Source organism: Corvus brachyrhynchos, unplaced genomic scaffold (genome assembly GCF_000691975.1).
Source record: "Corvus brachyrhynchos isolate BGI_N302 unplaced genomic scaffold, ASM69197v1 scaffold376, whole genome shotgun sequence".
NCBI classification, from domain to species: domain Eukaryota; kingdom Metazoa; phylum Chordata; class Aves; order Passeriformes; family Corvidae; genus Corvus; species Corvus brachyrhynchos.
The window spans coordinates 1485389-1505432 of NW_008238966.1; the positions used below are offsets into that span (position 1 = coordinate 1485389).

Below are 20044 nucleotides of genomic sequence, written 5' to 3' on the forward strand. Positions count from 1 at the left end.
CCCACCCCCCCCCCCCCCCCCCCCCCCCAAGAAGTTACCAAAACCAGGGCTGAAAAAGGGGACATGGTCATTCTCTGTGACTGAGTAGAGAAATAAAAGTATCAAGGGATAAGTGTCAGGAAGAAAAAAGACCTATTCAGGCTAAAGACAATGATGGCAAGAATAAACACGGGTATAAACTGGCCAAGAAGCAATTCAGGCTAGATATTAGAATCAGGCTTAAAGAGAGCCATGACCATCTTTGACAGCCCTCCAGAAGGAGCCGTGAAGACAACAGGATTAAATGAATTTCAAGGCAAGGCCTAAGATGGACCTGAAAAGACTCTATTCTGCCTCCTTTGTTAAGGTTTATGACTATCACTCATTACCATTCTGCATTTCATTCAAATTTCACATGCCCTCTCGCACTGCTGAGACAGAAATATGCATGTCAGAGAATTACATGTTGAAACACAAAGGTTTGTAACCCCTTTCCATAAAATTCCACATCTACAAAGCACAAGTTCCTACAATTTCATTCTCTTCAAAGCTGGAGGGGACAAGAAACCAGACAGAGCTGGTGTGGGTCCCAGAGTCCAACAAGCAGTTTGAAACATATTCACTAAATAAAGACTTTTAAATGTCTCCAAAAAATGCAGGTGTGCAAATTACTCCTGATTCAGACAGGAGTTATGTTTCCAGCATCCCCTCAACCACTGTTAAACAACACCCCCACAAGCATTTTTCAGCTCATAAAAGCTTTATGAGCTGAAAAGTTCCTTCAGATTTGTTTTTTTTTTTCCCAGCTGCTAATCCACGACCTGCCAGCACCAGCAGCAGCCCTCACCACTGTGAAACATCGGAGCTGTGAGGACACAACAGGGCACAGGGTGGCAACTTCTGCATCCTCACAGTGCAAGACAAACTCCTGTGTCCCATCTGCTGCTGTGGGAAGACGTGCACATGGTAACACCTCAGAGTGCAAGGGTATTTGGCTTCCTCACTCTCGTGATTCCAGGGGAAAAACTCCTGGTTCCACTCCAGTGAATGGAAGTTCCAGGTCCTTTCCATTCTGAAACATGTGCGTGGTCCTTTTTGTAGCATAAAAAGGGATGTTTCCTCGTGTGCAAGGATATTTTCCTCATTAATTGAAACACCTGCCCTAGATCTGCCCACGTGCCATGGGCTGTCAGAAACAGCAAGTCTTATTACCCTGATTAATTTGTGCACCTGTCTCATGTTCGCCCACATGGAAGTGTGTGGACTTTTTGTACATTTTCAAAACTGCTGTACTCTTACACAAATAAACAGCTTTATCTGTTTAGCTCTGTGTCTTTTCTTATCAGCTCTAGGATGCATCCCCCTGAATTTAAATTGTGCTTGACCTTCCACCAGGCCTCCAAATTGCTTCTGTTTCAATGATTTGGTTTGGTTTTTTTTAAATTTAACAGTAACTGAAACTTCCTTTATGAAAGTTTTCATTGACTGCAAGCATGCATTTTAAAAGTTAGGAGAAAAGCTATTTACCACTTGGATAAGAAGAGGTCCTCTAGGAGAAACATTTTTTTTTTGGTCTAATAAATGGAAAGTCTTAGAAATTATAATATTTAATAGAAACTTTCAGTTATATAAATTGTACTACTTCATGTTAAGGTGGATGCGTGTGTGAGATAGAGTAATATCCTGGATTTTAATTCAATTCAACACCTTTGCAGCTTCAGCCTGCAGTAACAATGAAGAATAATATCCCCCCACATTCCATACATCCACAGCACATTCCATATATCAACAGCACATTCCAGCCCAAAGACTTCAAAGCTCTTCAGAGAAGTTGGTGCCAGTTTGGTGAGGGTTTGAGAAGGAGGAGCACAAGGCACAAGGAATACCTTCCTGCCTCTCCTTCTTGGCCACAGGTGAACTCAACTGAGCCAGGGCGGCTCCCACCATCACAAGCCCCTGTTCTGCAAGGGATGCTCTCTGTCCTGCTTGACGGAAACTGATAAAATTATCTCAGGTTTTCAGAAATTCACCCATTTAGCACAGCCTTTCTCTTCCATGTGGAATGTAAAACGCTGCTCCTATCTAACCGAGCCTAATGGCACCTCCGTGGAGCACTTAAATGTTATTGTGTCCACTCTGTGGATGGCAAATGGAGCTGCAGAGAGCAATATTCAGCTGTGTAATAGCAAGGCTTTTTATTGTAATTGAGTGATAGGAAACAAAACATGGTGCTGAATTTCTGCTGAGCCCTGCCTCACTGTTAAACTGTTGCTTCTGGCAAAAGCTGAATAACAAGGAGGTGAAGAATGAGGGGGAAAGAATAATCTCGTGAATAGTTCCAGCACTTATGCAAACACAAAAAGGAAAATATATTCATTTATAGACAATGCCATCTGTATATAACCTCTCATTATTATTCCTATTTCAAACAGCTATTTTTTGAAGGGCTTTGGCAAGCAAGCTGTCCTTTCTTAGGAGGAACTTTTGGACTTTTGACTTGAAAATCCAAGAAGGCCTTTGCTTATAACCTTCACAGATTAACTTTATCTAAAAACGCTTAGCTGTATTACCTTGACAACATGCCAAAGGAGGAAAGACCTTTGTTTTATCAGAGATGTAATGACGAAAACTGTATTTATAGTTTCTGGTCAGCTGAGAATAGAAAGACAGAGGTACAGTTTATGTAGTTCTTTTTGACTGTGGATAAATTCCCAAATAAAGAATGATCGAATCAGAAGTTAAACTACATCCTAGTGAAAGGTATATGTTGGTAATATTTGCCAAATTCATTCCTCTTCATCACCCCCTATACACATTTTCCCCAGCACAAAGAAAAGTTTATGGACTAAGGAACAAAGAAGGGAAACTGGGTTTGACAGGATTTTTCAGAGGCTGTCTTTCATTTCCGTAGCAATAAAATAAATCAATCCAAACCCTCAGAGAGAATAAATCTTTGGCAGTTCTAAATGAATTTGGGGTAAGCAGGTATAGGGTGCCATGAGTCTGTGGATAGCTAAGTGGAGGAATTCCCACTGCCAGGGCCTGAAAAAAGAAAAGCAAGGAAAACTCCTTTTTAAACTTGCACTAGACACAGGATGAGGGCCTCTGTGCTTAAACAGAACACAGATAGTGGCATACTGAGAATTTAATAATATTTCAAGAAAATAAACTTTTTGTCTCTCCTTACAAACTAAATAATTCTTAAAGGCAGATTTTTAAGGATGTATACTTTTAAGTCTGCTTATAAACACCCTGACATATATGCACATCTGTACCTGGGAAATGCATGCACAGCTTTGAAAGTTTTTGAAGGTGAAGAAAACAAATCCTGAAAAAAGTTTGTCTTAAAGACCTGATCACCCAAGGCAGAGAAAGAGCAGCTATGAAGAGTCCTTCAGATAATCCACTCTGAAACGAATCCTAATTTAAAGATTCACAGTACCCACGCTATCCTGAAAAAAAAAGGCGTAAAATAAGACACTCCCTGATGCACATGCAGACAAATCTCCTACATCCACACCCTTCCACACCATCCTACTTCTTTCCACCACCTGAAACACACAGCTCACCCAGCACAACCCACTGTCCTGTATGCAACAAACTGTAGCATAACTCAAAAATCTAATAGGAAAAACAAGGTCACTACTACCTAGTCCAGCTACTCATTTTGAAGTCAAATTAAGTGAATTTCCACAGGTACAAAAGGACTCAATATGTGGGTTAAATCTTGTCTTCAGAAGTTATCCTTCTGCTCTGACTTACTGGACTTGCATCATTTACTAGAGACTCTCAAGACACTGGTAACACATAAAGACAAAATAATGATAGTACACCACAGAAACAAAAGATTCAGAACTACCATTTTCTGAAATAGAAGGCTAAGCTACTGTTGATATAATTTGTGCAGATTTGCATCCTGTAAATATAAAGCAGGATAATAAGCATAACGTGGGAAAAGATACCAAGCCAAGGTTTGAAATGTACGGCACATCTCAAGGAAAAAATCCACTACTGGCTTTTGATTTTTGAATGGAACCCTACCAAGCACAAACCTGACAAAACCATCCAAAAGACTCCAATAATTATGAATTCTGCTGGATGAGTTCTTCAGAGGCACGGAGGTTATGGCCGAGAACCAAAGAGAAAACAGTTTCTGACACAACCATTCAAAAGCCATGCATGTAGTTAAGGTATATAAGACAGAAAAAAAAAAATCCATTTCTTACTGTGTTCCTTCAAAAGAAGAAAATAATTATTATACAACTATACGATAATTAAACACAACAAAACATTGAACCTAGCAGAAATTCTGTGCTTTGTACTGCTTGTCAGTTCCTTTACTTTTCATTTTAAAACATAAAAGTTTTACCATGAAATCTTAAGTAGTAGTCAGTTGGCAGGCTTCTTTAATGTAAAACTGCACACTCCTCAGCATTTGCATTGTGGAGATATATTCATCATCAACCCCAACAGTTCATTGCTACTGTAGAAGTTTCTGTTCTGGATACCCATGGAATTGAAGCTACATACACATGTACAGAACCATCAGCTAAAAAATGTGGCAGAATTAGAAGTTGCATCAATTTACACCACACATTCTCTAAGATGGATTTTAAAAATGCTATGATATGCTATAAAAATATGGAAAAAACCCCATTCCTCCAAATCACAGGAGGCAGTAGAGTGCTTTAACCATTTTTTAGCTGACTACACTGTACATGGCATTGTTAATTGCTACAGACCAATGGAATGTTAAAATAATCTAGTGCTTCATTTAGGACTAGTAATGCATGGAATGGAAGCTGTGAAATTAAAATGCTTGTTTCACAGACAGCTGGAGTTAAATCAGTGACTTGACAACATTAAAAAAGAAAACTGGACTGTAGCCATCATGACTTTTAACAAGAAATTAAACAGTTTCATATTCATTCTCTACATAGAAATTATTCTTACCACACAGCATATATAAAATACATTCCTGAGGGCCTTTTAACGGACAGAAAAATAGACCTACCCATATTCAGCTAGTTGCTGTCTAGACAAAAGTGGTACTTTGCATCCTTCAGTGATCCAAGAAACATCTCCGGCATATTCTAAAGCACACCTGTTTGTCATGACAAACTGTCCACTCTGATGGACTGTGAGTCTAAAAGGCAAAATCTTACCTGTGTCATTGCCTGCGATTTGAATAACATACAATCTTATGTCATTATCGGGGTGTGAAGTAGAAGGAGACACCTCCTGAGGTTGCAAGGCCTCTGTGGCCTCCTTCACTTGTGGTGGAGCAGTAGGTCGTGCCACTGCCGTAGCAGTTGACGCTGTGAAATATTCCTTATCGATTTCTGGCTCTAACATCTTTCCCGGCAGATCATCCTCAGCGGTGGCTTTACTGGGAGAAACAGATTCATCAATTATGATGATGTCATGGCTTGTTACCTCCTCTTCTTCCTCAGGAATGATGCGTGGAGACTTTTGAGTGACAAAAGGCTTGGTTGCAGATGTGGGCTGAATTTTATCTACAGCACCAGTGGAAGGTGGTGTGACACTGCTGAGAACCGTTGCCTTATCTGTTGCAGTAGCTGCAAATACAGCTGGCTTGATTTCCTCAGGTTCTGTAGTCATTCCTGAACCTTCTGTAGCGTGGCTTGGAGAAGCTCCCAGAGTCAGGTGAGTAATGCTTTCCACAGTGGAATGCCCTGCTGTCATCGTATGGGAGGGTGGCACAGAATCCCAGCTGACCACATCACCATCCTCCTCCCTGGTGGGGGCTCCTGGGCTGTCCTGTGTCTTTGCTTCAGTTCCAGCAGTTATGGGCATCACCTCAGTGACCTCCTCATCTCGGTCAGGAGCAGTTTCAGCTTTTGGAGTCACCGTGAGGTGCAGCCAGGTGCTGGTTTCCTCAGGTCCCAGAACTCCTCCGCGGTCTGTGAACGTCACTGCAGGCACTGGTACCTCTGTTGCTGGGTATGTCTCATCATAAGCTGAGCCTGTCTCATCCTGCGTCTCCTGAACTGCTGTTTGAGGAGCTTCAGATCCTGGTGACATCCCTGGTTCATGTGCGTGGGCAGATGTCACAGAAAGCGTGGGCTCTGTGGAAGTTCCTGGTTCCAAACCTCGGTCCTGTGTGGAGAGTTCCTCTGGGAACACCTTGCTATCTTTTGCAGTTGTTTCTGTTGCTTCTGTATGAAAGATATCATCAAAAGGAGTCTGATCAGTAATTGGCATATCTCTAGTGACCTCACTCTCTACAGTAACTGGAACTAGGGAAGCATCATACTCCTTCTGTGGAACTGCAGTATCTACCTTTGTTACATCTGTACATATAACAGTTCCCTTTGTCCCTGATGTCTCATCTCCTTCATGCTCAGTTACCCCCACGGCTGTGGGCACAGCACTTGGCAATACAGTTACACTGGAGGAGCTAAAAGACCCTATGGTTGCACTACTTTCTTCCACTGGTATTTTGGATACTGTGGTCATTTCCAAATCCAAAGAGCTGCTCATGTGGGAGACACTTGTAGTGTCTCTACTCTGACCAAAATCAGCTGATACCACTTCTTCATCCCTTGTGGTCTCCACTGGCTCCATGCTCATCTCAGTTTCATCTGTGGCTGCTGAAATTGGAGCTCCTGGATGCACTGTGGATTCTGCAATGCGCCCTGGAGATGATGTAAACTCCATTCCAGAGAAGCCATCCTCTGTACCAAACTCAATCTCTCCTTCAGTGTGAGATGACTCTTCTGTCATATACCCCTCCTCTTTATCTGTTGGCAGCCACATGCCAGAGCCTGGAGGGGCCTGTGTGATCTTCTCCCTTGCAGAACATCCCGCAGATTCTGCTGTAACACAAGGAGGAATGACAGCTATGGAGTCAGGGACCCTCACATCTGTTGTCCTCATTTCTGGCTGCTTTGTTTTCTCCTGCTCCTCTAAGACAGCTGATGCTTCTGTCTGCTGAGATGAGGGGATAAGAGACGCGGTGCCTTCTCCGAAGCTTGGTGGGGAATCTGTGCTTCCTGAGATGGCCTCAGATTCTGTTTGATCAGCAGCTGACACAGAAAAGGATACAGGTGTTCCAGATGCCACGGTGGGTTGCACATCCCTCAGGTCCTCTCTGCTCCCTTGAGCTGAGGCCTCGCTGTCAAACACTGTCCCAGAGCTAAATTTAACCCACAGCGTTGACTCTTTCACTGCAGAAAACTGTCCTGTGGTTACTGCATGCTCCTCCAGGAGTGTGTCTGATGCAGCAGGCACTTCTGATCCTGGGGCATGACCAGGAGCCACACCAGAACCCGTGCCAGGCACAGCAGTGTGCATGCTCTCACTGCCCTCCCCCTCTGCAGCAAGGTCAGACTCATCAGTGAGCAAAGCTTTAGGGATTACAACAGTTGTAAGTTTCTTGTCAGATTTTGCCTCCATGGATTTTTTTGTGGGTGCATTTGTAAGGTGGGCACCGTGAGACACACTCTCTTTTGTCAATGAATCTGAAGTCCCTGTCCTGGCAGCCTCTCTCCGAGAAGTCTGTAAGAAGCTATCTGTAGCAGTCCTCACAGGACCCACTTCTATTTGTTCAGTCTGATTATCAGCACCATGCTTCTGTGCATCTCCTGTTTCAGTATCTTCCCAAAAACCAGTGGGACTCTTAGCTACAGCTGTGCTATCCTGAAAAATTACAGAGGTCAAGAAAGCGTCCTCAATGCTTTCAGACCTACCTTGTTCCTCGGGCAACTCTGCTTCAGAGTAAGTGTGATCCAGTTCCACAGCTGGGGACGTGGCCTCTGTTAGCCTGGCTGAGACATCGTATTCAGTCCTTCCCAGTGTGTCATAAGTGAATATTTCGCCATCGGTGACAGTCTGAGGTAGAAGGGTGGTTAATGGAATGTTCTCCATGAGCACCTCCATCTCCCTTTTCTCCTCAGCCACATCAGTAGTCATTTCCGTGTCTTCCTCAGACTCTGGGGTTGTCTCCTCCAAAGTAACTGTTTGGGTGGCAGGCACTTCAGTAATCAGAGTCTCAGAGATGGGAGGTTCGAGAGGAACTCCAGCAGGTGACGATTTCACGCTGTCAGCTCTCAGGGATGTCACAGGCTCAACAGTCGTAGGCTCTGTTGTGACTTTTTTAGCTTAGAAAAGAAAAAAAAAAAAAGCACAGTCAGTACAGTAATTATTTAAATTCATAATTTGAATGCCACGCTGAAAAATAAGTGTAAAGTTCAAAGGCTTTAGGTGGTTGTTTACAGCTTTGAATGACATGCAATAACACACTATAAAGCTGCAGAATGCCTAACTTAAAACCAGATTAAGTGAGAAAAGCAGCAATATTCTTCATATTTGTCATTTATGTAATTACCCCTAGAAGTTCTTGTGTTATATGAGTGGCCATCAGCCAGCCAAGTACTGATCTGGGGATGTAAAGGTTTATTTCAAGGTGTCACAAATGAGTAGAGCTGCAAACCTGTGGGTTTTCTTCAAAGCTTGATGCAGCATCCAACTCAGATGTATAAAGGGAGTGAAATGCTGCTTTAGTTTATTTTCAGCACATAATTACAAACTGCAAAAAGGAACCCTCACTGCAGTGAGAGCGTGCTTAAGCAGCAGGATCAAGCATGCCACCAGATAATACTGCTGCTGCCCTGCCTTTAAATTATGCTGGGAGAAATTTATTGTGGGGAAAGGTGAGAATGGTGAACCATAAGATCATAAACTTAATAATACTAAAATGATGTTGATCTTTGGAAAACACTTCAAAGTTGCACATCTGAAACTCCTCCACACACAGAAATGCCTTCATGGGAGTGTTGAACATGCAAAGGCAAAGTGTTGAACCCTCTGGATGATGGGAAAGGTAAGGGAGCTGCTATCCTAGATAAACAGCAGGCACAAAGAAAGGTCCTTCCAGTGAACCAAACTGTGATGTTCTAAAGAATCTGGTGGCCTTGCTCCTTTTACCCCACATTTCCATGCCATCTGAGGCGGAAATGTGTGCCAACACTGGAAGGTTTGTCAGCAGATTTTAAATTCCTGAAAAAGGTGACTGCTCAAAAAACAGGTTTTCCTCCGGAAAAGCCTAGGTTGGAAACATCTTCCCTTCTGCCAGTTCTTCCAGGTCAGTAATCTTCAAAAGGGCCATGGGAGCAGATGGGTGGAAGATGTGAATGTCTTAAACCAGTACTGTTAACTGCCAAGTGACTGAGAGTCAAAAGCCTTATAAGGATGCAAATAAAGAGCAAAGTATAGTTTTTAAATCACATTAAGCATATTGGGAATGCATTAAACAGTCACTGCTTACCAGACAGACACGACTACATCTAGAACTTTTAGCAAAATAAAATCTTGCTTAGCTTGTGATAGAGCAACCAAGTCTCTTCTCCTCACATCAATCAAAACACATTATTTTACATTTTATACTCAAGCATAAGCAGTATGCTTGCACAAATCAGACCTTTTCACACACCCATAACTGGTGAGGTGCCCCTTTGATAGCTGCAGATACGAATTCCGCATATGCAAGTCAGGGTCACACAAATATTTGCTCAGAGTCACACACTCAGATTTGAAAATGCCACCTTTGCAAGAGACGCATTTGATTCGCCCTGAAGCAGGAAGGCTGTTCAGAGGATGGTAGAAGAACAGGTAGAATTACAGAGTAGGAAAATGAGGTAAAAGGGTTCATATTTCAGCTTTCCTGAATGAGAAGTGAAAGTGAAAAGGAAATGCTGAGGGCAAGAAAATATGACGTCACTGTGTTTAGAAGTGGTGGTGTTCTTTGCCAGCAGAAAAAAAGGAACAGATTTTTTTTTTCCACATGTTAAAACTTCATGGTTTTACAAAGAGGACTTAGCTCTAAATTATATATTTATATATTATAAAATTTATATACTTATTTATTTATTTGAAGTTAAAACATTCAGTTGAGCAAGAAGGGGTAAAGTTCTTGAAACTCCACTAAGCAAAGCACAGCCTGAACACGAGAGATTTTTGTGTTTGGGGCTCCACAGCCCAGAGTGGGTGATTGTTTCTTGTTTTCAATCTGTGAGACAGTGCCCACACAATCAAGAATCAATGGATTCTTGCCATTTTTTTCCTCCCCTCTCTACTTGCATGGGGCTAGTTTAAACCACACAAGTTTTGCTTCACAGCTTGGGAAATGAAGGGTGCACACAAGCGGTGTGTGCTGCTGAGTGGTGGCTGTTAAATCTCTACCAAAGAATTCACCAGTTTTCCTCAACAGCTGTTTTTTTAATTTTTTTTTTTTTTTTTTAATGGCAAAATGGAAAGGAGGCAGCAAAGTATCAAACTCTCCCCTCTAATCACAGGATCAGTTTCCTTAATGTGGATCGAACTGGCTTTGCAGCCAACATGAACACTCACTCAGGCTCCAGATGCCACACTTTGGGTGACCATCAGGACCACCCTCTGAACAAATGTGAAAATGTAATACCCTCTAACAGAGCTAGAAAAAAATGAGGGCAATGTGGATAAATTTTTTTAAATCTGTGGAAAAAAAAGGTAACTTTATTTCATTGCTGCTGGGAAATTGTGTACACTCACTCACAACCGCTTACTCAGCTTCCAAATTTCCAAGAAATTCTTGGAAGTCCCAAGACTTCACATATTTATGCCTGGGATGCAGATACTTATTGTTCATGACTTATCATCTGCTAATGATTTGACAGAATAGGTACACATTTATTATGCCAACCTGCACAAACACCAAGCATATTTGGTTTGCTTATATTAATAACTGAATCAATAAATATTCCCTTTATAGAGTGTTATAAGTAAAGCCCATATTTTTTAAGAGTTTATCAATAAACAGCCAGATTTTCTCCCATGGAAACTGTGTGCAGTTCAGCTCTGGTTAAAATCAACTAGAGGGCCTCTAAAGTCACTTAGTCAAAAAAATTATAGATAAGTTTTTTCACTCAGATCATTCAGGACTGCAAACTTATTTGAGTGGATAAAAAAGAACCTGACAGCGCTTCCTCAATGAGAAATCTACCCATGTCATATTTTTTTTTCCTATGTGAAAAGAAAAAAATAAACAAAGGGAAGGTTGCTTTTTTAATAGACAACACCAGTTTGAGCTGTCCTCCACTCCACCCAGATGTTTTGCATTACTGTACTCCTTGCATCATGCATGCAATGTGCTATCTCCTTTGTCCTCCTTCTGCTTCAAGACATGAGGCAGATTTTCCTAATAAAATTCATGAACATATTAGCAGCAAGAAAGCAAATTATGTCACCAACAGCTGCTCGGTTTTTTTTTCCTTAATCAATTCCTCCTACATTGAAAAACATGCATGAAGTTGATTTTGAAAGGACTTTGCAGAGATACTATACTTTTTCACTATTTATTTCTTTTATGCTTTTACTGTACAGCATTTTCTTCCTCTTCTTTTCCACCATGGTTTAAACAAGGATTCAAAATAATGGAGCAATATTTAAACTTACTAATTTTTCAAAGAAATCAAACTGCACAACTTGAGACATGGTTTAACTTTGCAGCTACCAGATAAGGAATTTAGTTTGTGCTACTTAACTAATAATAATTTTGGGGTGTATTAGTGTACTTTATGGAGGAGAAATGTTTCTTTTTAAAATTATATGTATTATAATTTATACAGATACTTTTTCAACATTACCAGATCTACCCATGTACCTGACTTGAAGCACCTGAGCAGTTTTTCTGCACTCAGAAATATTGTTTATCTGTTTACCTTTAGGTATGTACCTAAGATCCTGGAAGAACATACACCCTATAGACAGAGATTGTTTTGAGTCATTGCTAACACCCAGAACAACAAAAAATTGGTTTAAGTTGGAACAAAAGCTGGAAAAAGTGAATTCTTTCTGTGGATTACAGCCAAAATAAATTATTACAAAATATAAGTAATGTTGAGGCACTCAAAATTAATTTTTGAAATCTTCGAGCCCAATTTGAGCACAATGCCTATGCAGAGAGCTGTTTTACTTAATTTTTACATATTTTTATACGTTAAGTTTCTTCTTGGTGTCTGTTCCTTCCCTGCTACCAACCCTGGCAGAGAGGACACTCCTGAATGTTCCCTTGAGTCCAAAAGTTTTGCCAGCTGGAGTTTAAATTACTGGCAGAACCTTCCAAGCTGAACAAGTCGAAGATTAAGAACAGATTAAAAAAAAGTTAAAAAAAAATCAGTGCTCCGATTGAAAAACCTGTGATTATGGCACTGATCCAGTACCTGCTCATTCACGCCTTTCCAGAAGCAGTGGTGCCCAGGGGATGTGGGATTTTGTTCATAAATAATGAGACTTTTGGTAGCAGAATTCAAAATCTGATGGTGCAGCTGTAAGAATTTCCCTGTAACTCCAGGTGTAGACTCCCACTTACCTACACTCTGTTTCAACGTCGAAATCAAAAGCCAGATATAGGGAGAAAAATATGAAAATCTAAATGTAGCATCTGCTCCTGCTTACAAAGCATGTGCCATATCAGAGAAAACCAATGGAATTCTTCAAAAAACCAGAAATTTGAAAGCTATCAGTCTGTCTTATTTGCAAGAAAAACTTAAAATGAAAAGCTTTGCATCCTCTTCACACCACTGCCCAAGGTCTTTTGTTCCAGCTAACAGCAGAGGCAGCAGCTCTTTTAGCTCAGTGAACACAAACACTCTTAAGTAAAACCACTCGTTATTTCATAACTTCTGAAGTCAGATGGTTGAAGGGGGAAAGATACGTTATGTTATCTCCTGGTTTCCCCACATGCCAGTTTAGTTCGGTGAACAAATTATAACCTGCCAATCTATCCACAAAAGAACAATAGGAAAAAAGCATTTCTCTTTCCACATTATTATGAAACTGCCAAAGAGACAAAAAAAAATAAAAAAAAAAAAACCAGCAAGCCTCTTTAGTCAGCTCTTCCTAACTAAATGTGTAACCCAGCACCAAATTAAAGCAATAATCTTTGCTTTGTGACCACAAAAAACAACTGAAGAACAAAAAGGGCCAAGATTGTCACTTGGGTAAGAACTGACAGCAGAATTCTTGCTGCTTTGCTCCTCCCACTTGATGTGAAAGGAGGGAAATCACCCCAGTGTGTGGCATGGGAGATACCCAGGCCCCACAGCAGTAACGGAGCAAAGGTGACAAAGAACAAAATCAATTCGTCTTTTCTGCCTTTCAACACTTGGAGGAGTGGATCTTCCACTCCTTCACACTGTTGCTCCTGATCCTATCCTTGTTACCTGACCCAGCCAGCGACCTGAGGCAATGAAAGGAAATGCCTCCAGCTGTATCTTCTTCTCTTTCCTCTCTCCCTCTGGCCACAGTGTTTGCACTTAGGGGTTGTTCTTAAAGCACCCAGTTTCAAATCTCTCAGGTAAATGCAAGTTCACTTGCTCTGGCAAAAGAAGCATCTCCTCCCCACGCTTCACCTCCTGGTGCTGCAAACAGCTGCTCCACGTACATCAGTCAGGTTGATAAATCAGGTTCTTTCTGCTCCTACTTTACGCAGCACTTAAAAGTTTGAGCTGCACCCAGCCACCACGTCCTTCCCCTCCTTCTCAGGGTGAGATACTGCTGAGATGTACAGCACAGGCTGATTTGGACTGAATTGAGATCCTCTTGCAGTTTTCAGCGTGGTCTGACTGAGCTCTCAAAACCCTGAGGCAGAGTGGGGTGAGGAAGCTGCAGGGAGCTGTTGGTGTGTGCAGCCTCTGCGGTGTGTGCTTGTCACCATGAGCCCAGCAGAGAGAGGCAGGGGTTTTTTACAGCCACACCTGGTCCAAGAAATTACTGGGGATCTCTGCAGCTGTGCAGGTCTTGATAAACTGCATACCCGAGAGAAGCACAGAAATCTACCTTCCTAGGAAAATACAGCTGTTGTCTGGGGGTAATCTCTTTGCACAGCTTCACCTCCACAGAGAGGCAGCCTGAGCAGAGCCAGCAGCCCTGCGCATCCTGTGGTCAGTGCCCTGACCTTGGGATCCTCTCCTGCCCAAAGGCATTTGCCCATTCTGGTACTGGACTGTGAAATGGTGGAGCACACTGTCTTTATTGTGCCCAGCACTGTACTGTGCTTCTTCTGAGATAAATTTATTTTGGGGGGGTTTTTTCCCCTTCAGATTGGCAATCCTGCTCCTCGGGCGTCGCCACGCCCTATGTCTTCATTATTCTGTGTCCATTCCCAAACTGATCAGAAATCCACAGATCTCCCATAGCACAGCCCCTGACATCAGGCTGGAAATAATTCCCTCATCCAGGAAATAGCTGGGACATGCAGCTACTGACGGTTGCTGTGGAGAAGGACAGAGCTGCCCAGCTATTCAAGGTTTTCCAAGCTAAGTCACATGCAGCAGAAGGGGAAGACAACGTTTCTCCTGCCAGCTTTTGAGCTGTGCCTAAAAGTCTTTATCCTTCCTGCTGCTGGACAAGAGGAGCACTGTGGATGTTTCCTGAGGCTGAGCCTGCAATCATGGTGGCTCATGCTGTAGGATGCCTCAAAACTCTGGGAAGGTCATAATTTCCTCTATTTCTTCTATGAAATCGTGCTCTGATTTTGAGCTTTAGATGGATGAAGCATCAAAGCAAGAGGCCCTCAGTCCCAAACAGTGGCGGACTTGGATCCGCTCTTCATGGGGCTGTATTGAAGCAATCAAAGCAGTGTGGACTCCACTCCCGAAGAGCACACATGGCAACACCATCCCAGGACTGGAATTTTCCAATTTCCAGCTAAAATTAAATCACAATGCCAAACCAAAGTGGTATAACCAAGGAGAAGCAATAAAGGTGCACGAAACAAAGTCAAAATGAGAGAGGAAAATGGGGAAGAGAACGGACAAATCCAGAGTGAAACGGTCAACACGTGTTTTGAGTCAAGTAAAAAATGTTTTGCTGAAAGATTCGCCAAAATCAATACAGGTCTACAAAAGAATTCAGCTTTAATAAATCAGTGTTTCTCAGCAAAAAGGGGATTTATGTTTCAAAAATTGAACCACCTCTGTGTACGAAGCTCATCAAGTTCAGCTTTGTCACAGGTATGTAAGTTAAAAACATGCATTCATTTTGATTAGCGCATTTCTGGAGTGCAGTTTGTTCTACAGATGCTGGGGGATGAAAAGGCCCATCCAAAGCCAGCTGAAGTCTGTGACAAGATTTCTACAAAATCCAGTGAATTACGCCTGGAGAAACTGGGAGGCTGAAGTACGGGATTAAATAAATCCCCTCCACCTCCCCGCAAGAACCAATTATTAAATATGTATCTATTAAAAAGGATATTTTAATGATAAAATCCTTTAATCTCTTGTAAATTAGCATAAGTGCCCAGCAACAGCTGTTCAATTTTTTTTTTTCAAATTTAAACATGTTAATATAAGTCCTATATGTTAACAATGCTAACACTTGAAAAACTTTCCCTCTGATGACAGCCTCCAAGGAGCTGCAAGTACTTAATCATGTGTCTAATCTGAAGCCTCTTCAGGCCCCAGCAGATACATGATTAGGTATCTCTCAGAGACAAAAAAAAAAAGAAGAAAAAAAAAGAAATAAAAGGTCTGGCAAAAGCCTTGGAGGGATGAAATGAAACACGCAGATAATGTTTCAGAAACTTAGACCCATGTGGTTTCTGAAGAGTGAAAAGCACTTGTGATCAAAGGGGAGAAAGTTTCAGAGGTTTTTTACAAGACTTTTTGATTTTAAATCATGTATTATTAGTCTGGGCCTCTCTTATTTTCATAAAGTCAAAACACTTCATACAATGTAATTTTGTAACCAGAACACTGCTGAAGTTAAAATCCTGAACTTAACTGTACTTTAAAAGTTGCCCAGGTTGGCTGCTGTACTGAAACTAGTGAATATCAATTTTAAATTGAATTTACTCCCTGAGTTTTTCATGTATTTCAATAAATACGATTTCTCTTTAAAAGCAAACAAAATGCTCAAAAATATGGATTGAGGTTTCTTTAAACCACAAATTAAAATTAATATTTTGGGATTTTCCACCAGAGAGACTAATAATCACGAAATAGGAGTGAGGAGCCTGAGCAGGGATGAAGAAGGAGATATCCCCTTTCCTAAAGGTACAACTTGTCTTTGTGATGACTGAAACAGCTGCCTGGTTTGGCACAGACCTGCTGTGGTGTGCACAGACCTGCACAGACCTCCTGTGCATGCCCAGGTGAGTGTGAGACACACAGTGAGGGCTTGGGGTTACACCCAGAGCCCATGTCTTGGGCAGGACACTTTTGTCGTGGTAATTGCTGTGTGAAAGCTTCATGTCAACCCCAAAGCAGTCAGAGCTGGGGGACAGTGGATTTTGTGACAGGCTGCAACTTTGAAACAGAGATAATGGGAAGTTTCAGAAGAAACTTCCAGACAAAAGGTGATTTGAAACAAAGGGCTTAAATTCAAGCCTTCTGCTCTCATGCAGTGTCATTTTTTTTATCCTCTCCCTTTTCCTGCCCCAAAGAAGGGACTGGCTCCAAGGCCCCAGTGGGAGAGAGTGACTCACTCTAAAGCCACTGCACCAGGCAGCTGCTTGAGATGTGGAGAACCAAGATGCTGGGCCGGGAGTCTCATTAGTCACCACTTGGATAAATCTTTTAGCAAAAGCAGTGAGGAGGCACAGCTGGTTCCTGTGAGATCCCAAGCACCTTCTGAGAGGCAGAAAGAGCTATCAGTAACTTCTGAAATGTGCAGCAGACAGGCACCCTGAAGGAGGGTACAGTATGACACCCCTGCATTTCACTACAAAAAAGCAGATGTATCTGTCAAAACCTGAGTCCTCTAGCTAGCACTGTTTAATTAATTCTGATATTCTGTTGTTTGTAATTGAAAGTGCTAGAGAGCTGCTCAGTCTCTACCATATTGTTTTGGTTCTGTTTAGTCTTATTTTCTCTTGTAAAAGGTTTGATAGTCCTGGACTGTCTATTCCTGGGTTGCAAAGTGATGAAATATTTATTCTTTATATACCAAGGGCAGGACTTTGCAGGAAAACCCTTTATATAAAAGGCAACAATCCAATACCTATCGAAGTCACTTTTAGAACAAATGGTATGTTACCACAAATTGTGCTAACTAAAACTTCTGGAAAGAACATTGTAAAGGCGCATCTTGCTTGAAAGTGGCAAAATTCACAAAAACAAACAGCAGGTTGGAATTTGTCCTAACTAAAGACTAGCTTACAGGCAAAATGTTCAGTTCTTACCCCAGTCTTTTAGAGGGACTTATGAAATACACCCTCATTAAAGCCTTTTTTATCCACAACACTTTAAACAGGTCATAAACAATTTGGAGTAGGAACAGAAGGAGTGATATGACAAAACGCTGCTCTGCAGATTAGAGCACAGGCTCCTGAACTTAAGTCATTTTCCTGTAAGCAGTTCCATTAGGACTATTTCCACATGCAAAGTTTTGGAACATCATACCCACAAACTATAAAGGAAAATTAAAACAACAAACCAACAGTGTCTGAGAGCAGCCAAACCATAATGTTGCAGCAGATGTCCGGATTTGTTCTCAAAGAGTAAGATTTGCTCATAAAAGGGTCTTCAGTGCCTGAGCTTGAAAGATCTGCAGCTGCAGTAGGTTCACCATCCACAAAAATAGGGACAGTACAAACTGCACATTTCAAGCAGTTCTGAGTTACAGACACTGGACTGAGTTCAAAAAAACCTAAATATTCATAGTTAATGACCAAGTTCTGAACTCTTTTAACTCAACACAACATTAATGTCAGTTGTGCTATTTGCAACAAGGAACTTCCTTGGACAGAGAGGCCTGCAGGGAAATTGTTGAGCTGTCCAGCCCTGCTGTGCTCCCAAGAAGGCTGCAACTCTCAGGGAAGCAGGATATTCATCTGGGCAGGATATTCATCTGGTGAACCTTTTGGGACAACAGGAACCTGTGCAAGGAGAGATTGCACCATAATAACAGAGCCAGGCAGCTGGCACTGAAGATAGATGAGGTTACAGGGGAATGCTTGACCCCAAAGAAAGCTGACAGGTGTGGAGGACATCTGGTTTAGATTGGTGAAGTCTACCATGTGAATGTGGCAAGTGCTTGAAGTGCCTGCGAAAACGCCAGGAGGGAAACAAGCAGCAGTAAGAAAGGCAATGTAGACTACCCAGTGGCCCATGAAACACTGAGTAAGAAAGAGAAAGAATATGATGGGACAATGTGCGTGGGATCCAGAGATAGCTCCCAAATTACTGGAATATAAGAGACCTGAAAGTGGCCAGCCTTGTACACAGCCTGTAAACAGCTTCTCCTTCTGCCGTCACTGGAGACAGAACATCCATCATTCACCTTTAGGACATTTCTTCTGTTCTTATCACAGAACCACAGAATCTGTGATTTTGGAAGGGACCTCTGAAGACCATCTAGTCCAGCCCCCTGCCAAGGCAGAGTCACCTGGAGAAGGTGACATGTCCAGGTGAGCTTTGAATGTCTGCCTTGTGTCCACTGACATGATGCAAAGATACCAAGGTGCGCGCAGGCGCCAAAATACAGAGCACCCACAGGCTCACGGTGACTGTGGGTGTGTAAAAACACTGCTGAGGCTGAAATCTTACCTTGGAACTCTGCCTGTCTTCATCTGCAAATGTTATTTTAAGACATTCGGTTTAGCTTTTAAAAACCCGCGCGCTGCAAGAACCGAAACAAGACGCGCGTCAAAGAAACCGCGTCTCGCGGCAAGCATGCTGGAAATCACACCCAAGAAAAAAAAATAAATGCTTACGTTCGTAGCAGTAGGCATCAAACTTGCTATCGGGGTAAGGGAAGCCTGTCTGGTTCTCATAGCGATACAGGGTTCTCACCCCAAGCAGACCCCCGCCGCACTGGGGCCGCGCCACGGAGGCCGGGTACCGGACGCTGCCGTCCGCCAGCCACCCGTAGTCACACTGGTCAAAGCCGTTCCTCCAGGCCACGTAGAGGTTCCCCACGGAAGCCAGGACACCGCCTCGCTCCTCACACAGCTCCCTAGCTTCCTCGAAGGTGAACTTCTCGGGGGCTGTGACGTGGACCACTTCATCTGGAGGAGGAAACAAAGAAAAATGACAAAGGCTGAGTAGCACGTTCCACCATAAATCAATCCAGATCAGTTCTGACCCCCCCAGAGTCCTGCAAGGTTGGGGCTTTTTCCCAAAACATGAGTATTTATTTTCCTTAAAAAGAAATATAATCAGATAGCTGTAAACCAAATGTTCCAGGCTTGATTTGAAAGTTAAATTGTCACAAAGCATAAGCATTTATAAGCGAACCTTATGCCATGAAGTACACTGTGGTTGGACACTGAGTCCCTTCCTTGGTCTCTAGCAGAGATAACAGCAGCCTGGAGGCTCCCCTATGACCCCTGTTAGAGTAGATTTTGCAGCTCAGTGGAACCAATTAAATCCAGTCCATCAGAATTTACTTTTTCCATAAAGCAAATCTTCTACTTCTGCAAGTCTCCTACCTGGCCCTTTTAGGCATCACTAGAATCTCACTTTGAACACCCAAACAGTAGGAAATATTCTTCACTGGCTGCTCTAGAGCAGCTTCTAATGTCAGACTTCCATCAGTCTTCATCTTGCCCCATGTGGAAACAAAGGTGAGGAAATGCACAAGACATGTTGCATGCACAAAGCCCTCTTTGTGTGGAGAAGCTGAATTAGTCTAGAATGTTGATAGTATAGTTCAGCTTCCAAGGAATAACAGTTTGTAAGTAATAGCCATCCAGCTGGAAACTAAAACAAAGCAAATAGCACATCTAATATTTTGCTTCTAAGGTAAATCACCATTTTGCAGTTGTCTTGGTTGCCTTATTCACCCAAACACTCAAGAAAATCAAGCCTCTCATGTTCATGTCCTGGGAATGAAGCAGTAAACTGACCCTTTTCCAGTTTTTGCCTAGACTTCTGGTGAAACCAACCAGACCTAAAACAAGCGTGCAGCACAAATTCAAAATATTTGTTGCAAGACAGGGACTCCCTCTCTCAGCCACAGCAGGCCAGAACACAACAGCCACTGTTGCAGGAAAGCACTGCTTTTCCACGCTGGCCATGCAATCTGTCTCACCCCTGCACAGGTCTGAAGGGAACACAGACTC

At 42.4% G+C, this 20044-nt stretch overlaps 1 protein-coding gene across 1 annotated transcript in view; it reads right to left on the reverse strand.

The window, feature by feature from the left end:
• Window positions 1–20044, reverse strand: part of VCAN (versican) — a 90746-nt gene that overhangs the window by 46734 nt on the left and 23968 nt on the right. Inside the window, 2 exon segments of the mRNA XM_017738680.1 lie at window positions 5145–8102; window positions 18695–18988. Coding sequence (XP_017594169.1) covers window positions 5145–8102; window positions 18695–18988 — 3252 coding nt within the window.